The sequence below is a fragment of the Schistocerca piceifrons genome, chromosome 3 (genome assembly GCF_021461385.2).
Source record: "Schistocerca piceifrons isolate TAMUIC-IGC-003096 chromosome 3, iqSchPice1.1, whole genome shotgun sequence".
Taxonomy (NCBI): Eukaryota; Metazoa; Arthropoda; class Insecta; order Orthoptera; family Acrididae; genus Schistocerca; species Schistocerca piceifrons.
Window position 1 is genome coordinate 848,384,636 of NC_060140.1, and position 15,964 is coordinate 848,400,599.

At 38.9% G+C, this 15,964-nt stretch overlaps 1 protein-coding gene across 1 annotated transcript in view; it reads right to left on the reverse strand.

The window, feature by feature from the left end:
• LOC124787730 (huntingtin) overlaps positions 1 to 15,964 on the reverse strand; it is a 392,251-nt gene that overhangs the window by 300,747 nt on the left and 75,540 nt on the right. Inside the window, exon 7 of the mRNA XM_047254577.1 lies at positions 11,281 to 11,473. Within this exon, the coding sequence (XP_047110533.1) occupies positions 11,281 to 11,473 (193 nt within the window). The remainder of the gene's footprint in view (positions 1 to 11,280; positions 11,474 to 15,964) is intronic.

Sequence of the window (15,964 nt, forward strand, 5' to 3'; positions counted from 1 at the left end):
TCTCCAAAGGTCTCTCTAATTTTCCTGTAGGCAGTATCTACCTTACCCCTACTAAGATAAGTCTCTACATCCTTACATTTGTCCTCTAGCCATCCCTGCTTAGCCATTTTGCACTTCTTGTCGATCTCATTTTTGAGACGTTTGTATTCCTCTTTGCCTGCTTCATTTACTGCTTTTTTATATTTTCTCCTTTCATCAATTAAATTCAATATTTCTTCTGTTACCCAAGGATTTCTACTAGCCCTCGTCTTTTTACCTACTTGATCCTCTGCTGCCTTCACTACTTCATCCTTCAGAGCTACTCATTCTTCTTCTACTGTATTTCTTTCCCCTGTTCTTGTCAATCATTCCCTAATGCTCTCCCTGAATCTCTGTACAACCTCTGGTTCTTTCAGTTTATCCAGGTCCCATCTCTTAAATTTCCCACCTTTTTGTAGTTTCTTCAGTTTTAATTCGCAGTTCATAACCAATAGATTGTGGTCAGAGTCCACATCTGCCCCTGGAAATGTCTTACAATTTAAAACCTGGTTCGTCAATCTCTGTCTTACCATTATATAATCCATCTGAAACCTGTCAGTATCTCCAGGCTTCTTCCATGTATACAACCTTCTTTTATGATTCTTGAACCAAGTGTTAGCTATGATTAAGTTATGCTCTGTGCAAAATTCTACCAGACGGCTTCCTCTTTCATTTCTCTCCCCCAATCCATATTCACCTACTATGTTTCCTTCTCTCCCTTTTCCTAATCTCGAATTCCAGTCACCCATGACTATTAAATTTTCATCTCCCTTCACTACCTGAATAATTTCTTTTATCTCATCATACATTTCATCAATTTCTTCATCGTCTGCAGAGCTAGTTGGCATATAAACTTGTACTACCGTAGTAGGCATGGGTTTTGTGTCTATCTTGGCCACAATAATGCGTTCACTATGCTGTTTGTAGTAGCTAACCCGCACTCCTATTTTTTTATTCATTATTAAACCTACTCCTGCATTACCCCTATTTGATTTTGTATTTATAACCCTGTATTCACCTGACCAAAAGTCTTGTTCCTCCTGCCACCAAACTTCACTAATTCCCACTATATCTAACTTCAACCTATCCATTTCCCTTCTTAGATTTTCTAACCTACCTGCTCGATTAAGGGATCTGACATTCCACGCTCCGATCCGTAGAACGCCAGTTTTCTTTCTCCTGATAACGACGTCCTCTTGAGTAGATCCGAATGGGGGACTATTTTACCTCCAGAATATTTTACCTAAGAGGACGCCATCATCATTTAACCATACAGTAAAGCTGCATGCCCTCGGGAAAAATTACGGCTGTAGTTTCCCCTTGCTTTCAGCCATTCGCAGTACCAGCACAGCAAGGCCGTTTTGGTGAGTTGCAAGGCCAGATCAGTCAATCATCCAGACTGTTGCTCCTGCAACTACTGAAAAGGCTGCTGCCCCTCTTCAGGAACCACATGTTTGTCTGGCCTCTCAACAGATACCCCTCTGTTGTGGTTGCACCTACGGTACGGCCACCTGTATCATTGAGGCACGCAAGCCTCCCCACCAACGGCAAGGTCCATGGTTCATGGGGGTATTTCGTTCTAACTGTATGAACCAACGTGCACATCTACTCCAGTCATTTGGTTCTTTTCAACTCCATACAGTCATCACACGATTTTTGAGAGCATCATCAGTGAAATTGTGTTTCTGTTGCATGTTATGAAAATGCAACAGTGGAATTTAGACCAACGTTATGCCATCGACTTTTGTGTTAAACATGGGGAATTTATAAGTGTGACCTTTGAAAAGTTGAAAGAGACCTATGGGAAACATTGCTCATCAAGAAGAAAATTTTTTTCAATGACTCGAATCAGATAGTACATTGAAGATATACCTCACACACAGAGATCTTCAACTTCAAAAACTGTTGAGAATGTCAAATGTGTGTGTGTGCTGCTGTGAGATCAGACCGACATTTAACAATAAGGATGACAAGTGACCTATTAAACACTTTCACCGTACATCAAATTTTGACTGAAGTTTTGCACATGCAAAAGGGTTGTGACGAAATTGTGCCGCAAAACCTCAAAATTGAGCAGAAGGACAGTAAGGGGTATTGTGCATAAAACATTTGTTCCTCCCCTTGAAAGGCTCAGGAAAATGCTCAATCGAGTGAGACCAGACACTGCAGACAACGGATGCTGCGTCATGATGCCACACATTGCACGGCCACTTCCCTCATGGAATTTTTTACCTCAAAGGCGTTCCTGTTGTTCCACAGCCCCTATTCACCTGATCTGAGTCCTCAATACTCTTTTCTTTTCCAAAAATTGAAAAAAATGTCGTAAAATGATGTCATTTTGGGGCTCTGGAGAACATTCAAAAGAACGTGACTGACATGTTAAACACCCTACCAGTCAAAGCATTTCAGCACTGCTACCAAGGCCGGGACTGATGACTCTGCCAGTGTATAGCTGCCGAAGGAAAATACTGTTGTTCAAAAAAAGTAAAAACTTTGGTAGATAATAAAATCAAGTCTATTACCTTTCTCACAATACCTCTTACATTCAAAATATCACTGAAACATCCAATGACCACATCAAATGTATTGTGTATTGTACCGGGGACCTAGAGAAACGACAGAGGCCTCATCCCACCACAGCCCTCAGTAACTGCACAACAGGCCACAGCAGTCCACCCACCTCGCCGCTCCCCCACACCGAACCCAGGGTTAGTTTGTGGTTCGGCCCCCAGTTGACCCTGACCCCGAACCCGAACCCGACCCCGACCCCGACCTCGACCCCGACCCACCCACCCACCCACCCACCCACCCACCCCTGCCCCCACCCCACTGTAGCTATCCTGCATGATCATCACCTCTGTAGGTCAACTAAAAGACACTTTTGGATACAGTGAATTTTGCACTGCACAGATCGACCACCCCTGGTGCAAACTACCGGTATCTCCTCTGGGTTTGCTTACCACACTGAGAGTTGCATTCCCTGTGCTTGCTCTGTGTGACCAGTTGTTCTTGTGTTTGCTCGAGACAAAGGTTACAGACTAGTGGTCCACGTATATTATGAATGGTCTGGCCTCTACATACAGGCGAAAGTGCCACACTTCTTCACACAGCGATCAGATTGCTGCTCTCCATTTGAGCTGGGATTCTGTGAGCTCGTGAGAAAAAAACAAACGGTGCCAACAGCCTTCCACATACTGGTGATGTGTGGCTCCAGTTGCATGTTGGCTGGCACCTATGACTACTGATGATGGTGGTGATGGGCTAAAAGAATTGCTTTTTGAAATGTCATTTTTACCTGGTTGAAGGCTCAATGCAACTTGGGTGTCCACTGCAGTGGCTATCGACCTGTGGTGTCTTTGCCTGCTAGCACTGCCATCAGTGGCGCTCGTACTTTCATCACTCTTGGTCGATGACGACTGTAGAAGTTTACGAGCCATTCATGGGAAGAACAACTGCTGATAAGTCTCTGTGTGGGCTTGAATCTCTCTAATTTTATCTTCAAGTCTTGTCGCAAGACATATGCAAAAACTCACACTCTCGGAACTTTAAAAGTAAACAATATTGTGATGCAGTACACCTCTCTTGCAGCATCTACCACTTTTTTCAGATCTTCTCTATTTCCTTCATTAATCCTTATGAAAAATATTTAAGTATTGGTTGAATAAAAGTTTTGAGTGGACTACATTTCCTGAGGAATCATCCAGTGAATCACAGACCAGCATCTGCCTCACATGCGACTGGTTTTATGGAGTTGTTCCATTTTAAATTGATTATAGTCATACTCCCAGATATTTTAAGGATGCAACTGCTTCCCATGATTGTTCTGCAAACCTGTAATCATACAATCATAATTCTTTCTGTCTGTTTAGGTGCAATACGTAACATTTGTTTTTAGTGAGGTCAACTACCGCTCCCTGCACCAGGCTTAAATCTTCTGCAGGTCTCCTTGGACTCCACAACAGTATTTGCACTTCAGTACAGTTTTCTATCATTGCAAATTCTCCATATGCAGCAGCACCGTGTGTGAAAAGCCTCATGGAACTTCCGGCATTATCAACCAGGTCATTTATTTACATTATGAAAAGCAATGGACCTGTAACAGTCCCTTGGTGTACGGCTGAAGTTAGTTTTACATCTGACGATTTATCTTCATTGAGTATGACATGCTAGGAACTCTTCCAGCCATACAGCTGGTCTGATATTCCATATGCTCATATTTTATTCATTCGACTGCAGTGGAGAACTGTACTGAATGCCTTCTGGAACACGTAATCTGGGTGCTGGTATCTACTTCTCTCTGGGTCTCTTGGATGAACAAAGTGAGTTCAGTTTCATACGATCATTTTTCTAGAACCCATGCTGTTTCCTACAGATGAGATTATCCATTTTTCAGAAACGTCATAATACCAGAGCATAAAACATGTACCAAAAGTCTCTAACAGACCAATGACAGAGTCATAAGCCTATAGTTTTGTATGTCTGTTTGACAACCCTTCCTCAAAATGGAAATGACTTTTTTTTCCCCCATCAGAAACTGTTCACTTCTTTAGATGTTAGAAGAGAAGCAATTTCTTTCGCCTACTCTATATGTAATAATATTGGTTTCCTACCATGTCCAGTGATCCCTATGAAGTCTTGCCATCAGTTCAGATGACAATGTTATCATCACTATTGTTAAAGTGAGGAACTTGACAATAGTCAAACCGTACAAGCCAACAGGATATAACTGGTCTTCCCCAAGACCCAAGTATCATCACTGGAGACTTCATCAGCCACCATATACTCAGGGAATATAAAGAATGTGACGAAAATGGACAGAAACATGCCAAATGGACAGGAACAGCAAACCCAAATTTATATATGACGCAAAAGGCAAGATACCCTTCTTTTCCACTCACTGGAACATGGGCTACACACTTGACCAACGCCTTATCACACTTTCCAAATGTGCCCAATGAGGTATGCCACAGACTCCTAACCATAGTCAGCATCATCCAATAATTCTCCCGACAGGGTTATTCACAGCCATCATCCACTCTTATACAAACCAAACTGGAACTTAATTTCAATGATATGGAAAATTACATGATCTCCATCACCAACTCAACAAAAGATCAACACATCAGAAGAGAAGTTAGACATCTCTTAAAAGTAAATAAATGGTTGGCTCCACAAATATCTGAGTTTTCCATCCTATTTCCATTGGAAGAGACCACAGAATCTATAAAGAACCTAGGAAGGCAGCATGCATTGACAGCATCTACCCTGAGTTTTTGTTGCTCTGTGGTCCTGCTACTGTCAAAAAGATGAACACCTTCTTTTCAAATATCTCACAGTCAGGTCATCTGTCACACCTCTACAAGAAAACTAAGATCATTGCTGTACTAAAGACAAACAAAGATCCATCCAGAGTTGAAAGCTATTGCCCCCATTGCCCTCCTTAGTGTCAAGTTCAAGCTCCTGGAGAAGCTCATTCATAACAGAATCTGCACATCCATAAGTAAACACATCCCAGTACAGCAAGCTGGGTTTAGATTATGAAGAGGATATGAGGACCAGGTGCTAGCAATAGCAACTGGTATTGAAAATGGCTTTTTGAAGCAGATGATAAACATTCAGCTTATGATACTGTCTGGTGTGACCAAGTTTTGCTCAAATTCATCAGTGTCACTCTGTGTTGGAACCTAACCACTCTAACTGGCAACATGCTGAACAACAAATACTTCCAAGTGCTCTCAGAGAACTCTAAAAGTAGAGTTCACAAAATAAATGATAGTATCCCAAAAGGTTCTGTTTTGGCTGAATTACTTTTTAATTTGTGTACATATGACCTTCCAGAAACAAAATCCAGAAAATTTATATCTGGTGATGATACTGCTCTGACCACTCAGGATCAAAGCTTTAGGGAAGCTGAAGCAACACCAGGATCAGAACTGAAGACTCTGGACAAATAATTCAAACATAACTCTCTCCGGCCGAATCCTAAAAACACCGTTGTATCTTATTTCTACTTAAGGAATAAACAAGTAAACTGCAAACCTAACATCACATTTAGAGATCAGACTCTCCCCTATTTTAACACTCCAAAATACTTGTGTGTGACCCTATACAGGTCTCAGACATACAATATCCATCTCCAGAATATGGCAACTAAAATCAAAACTCTGAACAGTGTAACCCAGAAGTTAACAGGAACCTGCCTGGGGTGCCACTGCTATAGTTCTCAGACCGTGGTGTTGTACACCATCGACAATGTGCCAGGCAGTCAACATCATGAGTTCAGCTCTAACTCATGTGACTGCCCTGCCAGTTTTTGGCTAGCTCAAAGACACACACTCTGCTGCATGTGTTTCTAGCACCACCACCAAGCCTGCTCATACAGAAGCTGCACCGATGCCAGCCCAGTCAGACAGCAGAGTACATTCAGTCCATTCAAAGCCTATTAATTAGACTCACCTTTCTGTGTCATTATCTACAACAAACATGCTTGTGTCAGTAACCTGCTGGAATACAACTGGACTTGCTGAACTGATCTTATATAAACCAGGGTTAAGAACACATTACATGTGCCTCTCATTACATTGCTCTCTGTCTCAGCACCCACCTATTCCTCAGCAGCCACACTTGGGTCGAATCAATACAGATCATCAGCTTTAGCTCTTTCATACTTGGTTGCAGAACACTTATGTTCCACTCGCTCACACTAAAATAAATGACACACAGCTCAATCAAGCAATGTACCTCATCACGTGGTGTATTCATCCCACAAACGCACTGGCTACAGGTCCTTAGTATATTACACTACCACCCATAAGAAGATCACAGTCATTGCTGAACATGTAGGCAAGAATTTAAAAAAAAAGAAACATAATTATCAATTCATTCAGAAATTTCATCATCAAAACCACAGTGACAGAGGTCTTGAAAACCATCATGACGCACAGCAATCAGCCTGCAGGACAGGAACTTCAACACGCAAGAAGAGTGGAACAATCAATGGCAGGAGCAATCTTCCCTGAAGCGTCACCAACTAATCAACACTCCCAGCTTTTCGTCTACCCCAATGACACTGGTGCATGCTGAATCGGATCAGAACACACCAGGCCAGATGTGGAACACTGTTACACCAAAGGGGATAGAAGACCTCCCCTGAATGTGATTGGGATAAAGAGCAGGTAACAGTACATAATGTAACATTTTAATGTTCCCTCAGAGCATTCAAAGGCAGAATGGAGAAGACCTTCACAGTTCGTCTGCAGAAGCTTCTGACTGGATTTCAAGTCTGGCATTAGAGCCATGAATTCATTACCAACTTGAGATTGTGTGTACCTGTGTAGAAATGTATATAGTTGCCTATTATTTCTCCTGTCAACATACAATAAATAAGTAAACAAATAAATGAAGTATGATGTGAGCTACTGCAATATCATAGCAGAAGAATGTGCTGTTTTAACAGATGACACTGATTAAAAGATTTAAATACATTTGGTGTGTGTTCACTGATGACTGAAATCACACAAGGATCCAACCTCAGGCCTATAAGAACTAACAGTAACTTGCTTTCCTATCCTGGGGTGTTCATGGCCAGGCAGAAAGTACAAGGAATTCCACTAGCTTGAGGCCACAGCATTAGCACCATTTAATAATTCACAATTACTTCCAATACAAGAAGGATATGAGTGTCGATGCTAATTGAAAAACTCTTTCGCACTTTCAGCTACATTTCACTCATGGTAAGATATGGTCTAAAACGTACTGAAGGGTAAGTAGCATAAGATCATATTCCTAAATAATTTTACAATTCAGTGCATGTTTGACAAGTAACATCAGTTCACAATGACCATGACCAATTATGGAAAAGTAAGTAGTTCATTAAGAAACTAAAATGTTAAATTATTTTATGTAACAAAATCATATTTACTAACTGAAATCTAATCTTCACACTCAACTGAGAAATGTGGAATTAAAGAAACACACTAAATGAAAATCACTCTTTTTTTCACATGGGAACTGAAACATTAAATAATAAATTTTATTAAAAAATTTTTCAATGTAATTCTTATTAGAATTATATGAAAAATACTTTTTTTCTATATTTTATTATATACGACAAGTTAAAACATTCAGTCCCTGAGTCCTGTCCAGCTTGTCAGCGTGAACATGTCTCCCTGGCCAGGCCAAAGCTTTAGCTTGATGCAAAAGAGCAGAATAATTCCATTTGATTATCAGTATCCCTGGCAAATGGGAAATATCTATTTACCAGCTGCTGAAACAGCTATGACAAAATGGAAATTCTGGGGTGGAGCAATACATAAAATAAGAGAAAGGCAACCACTCACCTATAGTGGATTGATTTGTGGCCACGGGAGGGTGCAGTTGGGAGTGTGTGGTTGTGTGTGTGAAAGCATATGCTAAAAAAAAAGCTAGTGCTCAAAAGGCAGTGTGAATGCAGTTTTCTGTAATGCATCGACATTTTGTACGTGACTGGTTGCCTTTTCCTTAGTTTACGAATTGTGAAAATGTATACCTGCTGAAGGGAAGGGAAAGTTTTTATGAATTGAGGGATAGGGGAAACATAAAAAGTAGTAAGAAACAACAGCAGGCTGACAGACATGATACAGATTCACGACTATTACAAACAGTGATATTTCTTTAACAGATATGGCAAAAATTAAACTTATATACACATGCGAATAAAGTTTTGTGCACAAAACAAACTTGCAAATTATAGAAGATAGATAGAATAATTTTTTGAACTAGTTGTGAATAGCAGCACAGTGGTCATCACTCAAGTTCATTAAAAATGATGAAGTTAAATGTTTGGCAAGTCAAGGAAATTATGGAAGATACCGCATAATCAAAAACAACAAGGTGCACATATGACAATTGCCACACTTATCCTAACAATAAGAAAACCCACTTCTATGGGAATAAGATTGCACATAAACAAACACATGAAGCAAAGTATGTGACTTGTATTCTGCAGTAAAAGAAACATCTTTATATGTCGTAAACATAGAACAGAAACAGTGGTTCTCCAATTACCGTCAGTTTAACAAATATTTTATTGACAGGAGTGCACAATTATTTACAAATGCCATAGTACAAAGAGGAAGTGCCATAAAAGTTGAAGTGATGTTGGAACTCTTGACCACACCTCTGTAACTCATTTCATAGCACTCAACTTTTAAGATGGGACAAGTCTCATACAATTTAGTTTGGTACAATCTTTATCAATTACCTGTAATTCTGTAGGAGACTGCTTAAAACCTAGCCAAATACAATAATAACTTTTTTTAACCATTTCCTCCTAATAAGTAACACTGACACAATGAGAGAGTTACTACTGAGATGACACTGTAAATAATTTAGGAGGAAAGGTAACAACTCACCGAACAGTAAAGGTGATGAGTCATCAACAACACACAAAACTGAAAATTCTGCTAGGCTTTGGGCAAATCGAAATCGTTTTTTGAGCTAGAGCGCAAACACACACACACACACACACACACACACACACACACACACACACACACACAGAGCATGGCTACATTGTGTCAGCTGCATTCTGTATGAACATAAACCATAAGCGTACACAACACTGAGCTTAATACTAACATTTAAATCTTTATTACAATTAAAAATCAGAAAACTCCCAGCTCAGATAAAAGGAGATTGTGATGTGATAGGAAATGTGAACAGCATTAGTTAGTATGATGACAACACACAATAAAAGCCAAGAAAAAAGTAACACTTCTGGAAGGATGCCAAATGTCTCGGAATACGCTGAGAAGAAATTTATGGATGAAATAAGGTACATATTCAGGCAATTTGTGATCCCAAATCCTTTATTTGAAGGAAGTACAGGTACTTGATAAAAAAGACAATGAGGCAAACTGGAATTGAATCACAATACAAAAGTAACATATGACACCTAATACACTGCTTCTAAATGAATGGCAAAAAGTATAGCTAGTTTTCTCAAGATTTTTTGCTTTTTATTTAATGCCCTTTGAAGACATGGTTACCGGAGACAGACCAATAGCCCATTATATCCTGGTGATGGAAAGAAATGTATTTTTTTTTCCTTTTTCTTAAAAAGGAAAAAAAAGATCTTGGCATTCAATTTAACTGTCACAAGCACAATGTGAAAATTAAAATTTGGTTGCTGTAGCAGGAAATATGCACAAGTCTTCTCCGACACATTCATACATCCACTGCATAATTTTTCACAGTTTCCCACAAACAAGGGGAGTTCTTTAACTTAACACATTTGACTAGAAATACTGTGAACATTTGACGTATGTGTGTGTTCAACTGAAGTGCAGTTTGTTTCTGTGTTTTTCATGTAATTCAATCTGAGTTGTGTGGCTTGAAAGCACTGCAACAGTGAAAAGAAGCAAGGTGACTGCTGTTAGTAACGTGGTGCATTTGCTAGAGAAATCAGTGAAGAAACTTAACGATTAAATATTGACAATGTATGGGCATAATGTGTCACTTCATGTTACTGTGAAAGAGAGGAACAGGTTTTCCACTGTGGTAACAAATATCTGCAAGATGCACCATGAAGTGGCTGTGGTAGAATACATTTTCAAAGCATCTGAATTTCTTCCTATTCAGTATGTTACATTTATATGGAGTAACTGCAAATATTATGAAGCAACACTGATTGTTTACTGTTCAATCTAGTGGACCTGTTAAACTTCTACAAGATGCTTGTCTTTTGTTATTGTATACCTTGACTCATTCCACATCTTTGAAGGTGTTCCCACTGCATGGGATCTACAGAGCACGACAAATGAACAGCTAATCAAGAGCAAGTGAAGGTACAAAAGGCAGCAGAGACACTGAATGAAGGATGGAGGGATACCAAATCACAAAACCATGCATTGAAATCACACACTGGAATGCAGAAGCAATAAACAATGATCTGTGAAAAAGAGTGTAAATGGTTAACACAGACCCCTGACAATTCATAGTAATTATATATAGTGACAAAGTGTAGTACCAAATACGAGATGAGGAAATGGCTGTAAAAAAAGGAAGCTAAATACAATCAAAAGGCAAAGCTGTGGAAATTAGGAACTACAGTAATAATGACTGAGAGAAAATATTATAATGAAAAGGAGATGTAAGGACAGGAGTTGGCTGAAGTTTAGTTTGCACACTGTAAAAAGCTCAGCTGAAGGAAAAACAACTTCGAACAAATTTCAGACATGGAACCACCATTCAACACACTTCCAAAGTTCAGCAGAAACTTACTCAAGGAACGGCGAGACAGCTTCTCGAGAGACTCACTCGGCTGTATGTGGCTCCGTCGTATGCCTTCAGAGGAAAGCAAAATGGCAAGCAAATCATGTGGTGGATCCTGCAGCAACTGATGAAGTGTTTCAAGAGCACCATTAATGACATTATGGTCTGTGTGGTTTGTGTAATGCAGGCAAAGTTCATACACCTGAAGGCAAAATACCATAAATAAATTACATTTCAAGTACAATAAAGATTACTGAGTACAATTACTTTGCAGTTGTACCACAATACATTCATATCATACTGCACAAAAAACAATTCATAAAATATCTTTTGAGGTGAGTCAATTAAAATAATTTATTATATTCTCTTCACATAATGTTTTATTGGAAGCTTAAAAACATATATGAGTCTTCAAGAGAATCACATTGCTCTTCCTGTGCTTAGGAAATGGTTACATGTTTTTAGTTGGCATTCAGATAAAATATGTTAACATAACCAACTACAAATAAAATGGATTTTAAAAAACCACTTAAAACAAATAAAAAATAAACTCTTAAGTCTTTTGTGCAGACTACACAGCTAAAAGATTATGGTGAACAAACTTTCAAACTTGTAACAGTAATATACATCTCAGTAGTAATTTACATAAACAATACAGTCAGGATCCATAAAGGATAGTGACGAGTTGCACATTACTGATTTGAAGAAGCCTAATTTTTGTCCGGTGGTGTTATTTTGACAGTGCTTATCACACTCCTGCTTACTGTCCACATTTTAAGTCCTAGATGCCTACATTAATTAAGCCGCCACAAGTCATTACCCTTGATAAAATTTAGACAGCACTTCGTTTGGATGATACATAAAGGGTCATCTATCTGCATTTGTCGAATTAAACAAACCTATTCCCAATGAACCATGGACCCTGCCAAAGTAGGGTGGCTTGCATAGCCCTGAAATACAAGCAGCCACATAATATCTGCAAAGGTATCAATGGAGAGGCTTGACAAAGCTGTGGTTCCTCAATAGAGGCAGCAGCAAGCCAAAAATTGCTATGTCGGGACTGAGACAGACATTTTTTTTTTTTTTTTTTCCCCAAGAGTATACAACTCTATTAGATGGCTTAATGATGTTATCCTCTTTTGTAAAATATTCCTGAGGAAAAATATTGCCCCATTAGGATCTCCCAGCAGGGACTACTCAGGATGATACCATCAGGAGAAACAAAACTGGCATTTTACTGGTCAGAGTGTAGAATGTTAGATCCCATAAACAGGTGATGTGTTGTGTGTTGCATCGTGGTCTTCAGTCCAAAGACTGGTTTGATACAGCTCTCCATGCTATTTCATCCTGTGCAAGCCTCTTCATCTCCGAGTAACTATTGCAACCTATACCCATCTGAATCTGCTTAGTGTATTCATCTCTTGGTCTCCCTCTACAATTTTTACACCCCACACTTCCCTCTGATACCAAACTGGTAATCCATTGATGTCTCAGAATGTGTCCTATCAACTGATCCCTTCTTTTGGTCAAGCTGAGCCACAAATTTCTTGTTGCCCCAATTCTGTTCAGTACCTCCTCATTAGTTACATGACCAACTCATCTAATCTTCAACATTCTTCTGCAGTACCACATTTAGAAAGCATCTATTCTATTTTTGTCTAAACTGTTTATCGTCCATGTTTCACTTCCATACATGGCAACACTCTATACAAACACCTTCATAAAATGACTTCGTAAGACTTAAATATACATTCGCTGTTCTTCTTCAGAAATAATTTTCTAGCCACTGCCATCCTAAATTTTATACCCTCTTTTACTTCAGCCATCAACAGTTATTTTGCTACCCAAATAGCAAAACTCAAGTACTACTTTAAGTGTCTTGTTTCTTATCTAATTCCCTCAACATTCCCTGATTTAATTTGACTACATCCTGTTATCCTTATTTTGTTTTTGTTGATGTTCATCTTACATTTTTCTTTCAAGACACTGACCATTCTGTTCAAGTGCTCTTCCAAGTCTTTCGCTGTCTCTGGCAGAACTACAATGTCATCGGCAAATCATAAAGTTTTTATTTCTTCTCCCTGAACTTTAATTCCTACTCCAAATTTTTCTGTGGTATCCTTTACTCAGGGTGTATACGCGGACAAGGAAAAAAAAAGCCCGGATTTTTCCTGGCACTCCCGGTTAAAAATACATTTCCTCCCGGGTGAAAATACACTTTTGCCATGTTATGTGACAGTATACTTTCCCTCGGAACTGTAAAACTTATCCTCTGATAGGATATCGTTTTATACAGCAGCGTAGAATTTCCCGGCACTTTAGAAAACGATATTCAGGGGGAAAAAAAACACGTTTTGGAAAGATCTTTGACATGCAGCAATATGTACACTGCATATTTTCGTATTACGAAAGTAGAAATTTTAATTCCACCAACAGGAAAAGTTAATGGTTTAAATTAATATACATAGTGTTGCTACAAGAAAAGCAAAGCTTTCGCATATAATATTTGTCTCTAAGATTAATAAGCTACAAGAGAAGCTAAGCTTTCACATATAATGTTGATCTGTTTAGAGCATGTTACACTTTAAGATACATCACACAAATACGCCAGCAAAATTTTTAATACTGACATAAATCTCTAATCTTCTGGGCTCAAAAGTCTTCTAAATGGCTTGTCATCAAAGAGTTGACTTTTAAAAGAGATCAAACACTGTGATTTAAGAAATTCATTGTACATTCTCGCACACAGTTCATCTTGCGTAAAAGGAAATTTACTTTCAAAATAACACTTTCCGAACAACAATTGGCAACATTTTCCTGTGATCTATTAGAAATAGATTCATTTTAGCAGTTGCCAGAGAGCACCAGATAAGAGGCATCACCGCACTTGCACAGCTATGGTGACGTAGGAAGCCTGTATGTTTGTACACGTAAAACATTAAGAGATCTTACATTACGTCATAAAAGAAACAAGACATCAGAGGATACTCCAAGAGCGTCGGGATTTCGTGAATCATACTATAAATCATAGATCGCCTTAAAGTGCACATTCATATGTCCAGATTCCCAATGACGTAGGCCTCGACCAGATATGAAGCAGTTCAGTGTGATTTTCGGGACGTACATTTTCTTGGAGTACCAGTATTGTATTATATCATGTTTGGCTCTTTATAATGGCATAATGCCATATGTGCTAGAAGATGAAAACATGCCCCTGAAATGCAGCAAACAGTTGAAACTAGCCAATAGTGTGGAATAAATTGACTGCCTCAGCAGGAAAGCTTAATAAAAGCCAAATTTATTTATCAAACCGACAAAAATAACTTAATTGTTCTGCAAAGCGATTAATGCTTGACTATCAGAAAGTTGGAAATAAAATAAAATCTAAAACTAGTAACATAATTTAACCTTCCGTAATTATGTGAAAGTATTGTAATTCACTTGATAGCTCCCAGCCACAGAAGTCCGTCTGGTTTTCATTTGACGTGAGAGCAGTAAACGAAGGGGAAACAGAAAAATCACTAAATGTAAAAATGGGTCACATGGAGACAACACCGTCCTCCTCCGCCTCCTCCTCTCCCCCCCCCCCCCCCCCCCTCCCCACTATAACTCAGACTGCTCTGTGCATCAGGACATCAAAAATTAAAAAACGACTTTTCAAAAATAAGTTCATTTTGTAGCGCACATCTTTCTGAAGAGTCTGATACATGAAACATATATCTTCGAAGAAATGTAAGACACGTTATTTGGTCTTAAGTGTGCAGTGCAGTGCCACGCATCTTTTTTTTTAAAAAACTCGCAATTAATACTGGATAGGATTATGTGTAACCAGGAGGACAAGAACTCTTCAGAAAAACTTGGCTCTCTATTGTCTATTAGCTAATCTTGCTCTTCTGTGTGACATAAAATTAAACATAGGACACCTAAACCAGTAAAGACAAGAGACAGGCAAGACAGTACACATTTCTTCAAGCCTTAGGTCCTAGTGATTTTTCTCTCTAATCTTGATACAGCTTTACATGGCGTGCTTTCCTCTCTGCAAAGTTCATCAAATGTTTTGCTACATGAGGAATAGAAATGTCGTTGTCTAATACTGAAAAAGCTGTTAATACAAATAGTACCCAAGACCGGTGCGATTTCTCGATCTGATTACGCCATTTTGTCACTGTGTGCTGGAGAAAACAAAATAGGCCTCTCTAATGTTGCAGCAATTGTAACACACACCATATAAGCGAGACTGTTTTGGCAATAACGATCATTTTTATAATACATCAGATTATAATTCACAAAGTACCAATACGAAATACCTATTTGGCCTACTACAAGCAAAAAGCTTTATGTTAGGAAATAGTTTCACATTTCATTCATATGCTCCAGTTTCTCACACACGAGACCGAAAAGTAGTAGAACAAAATTTTTGTATAAATTTAGAATCATCATATTCTTCCATAACTTGGGTGATGTCCCCGTTTCTTCTCCTTCCTCGTTCTAACAAACAGTCTAGTCATCACTAATTGTGTAACTTTTCCTACCACTGTCAAAACTCATTCTCCGGTTAACTTCACTAATCCTGCCACAATAACCGGTTTAGTTATCCCGTGATTATTCTCCAGTTGGCACTATTACGTGTTCGTACAATGCATTTTCCGCACTACTACCAGAATGGAACTTAAGCGGCTGCTAGCTGGGGACT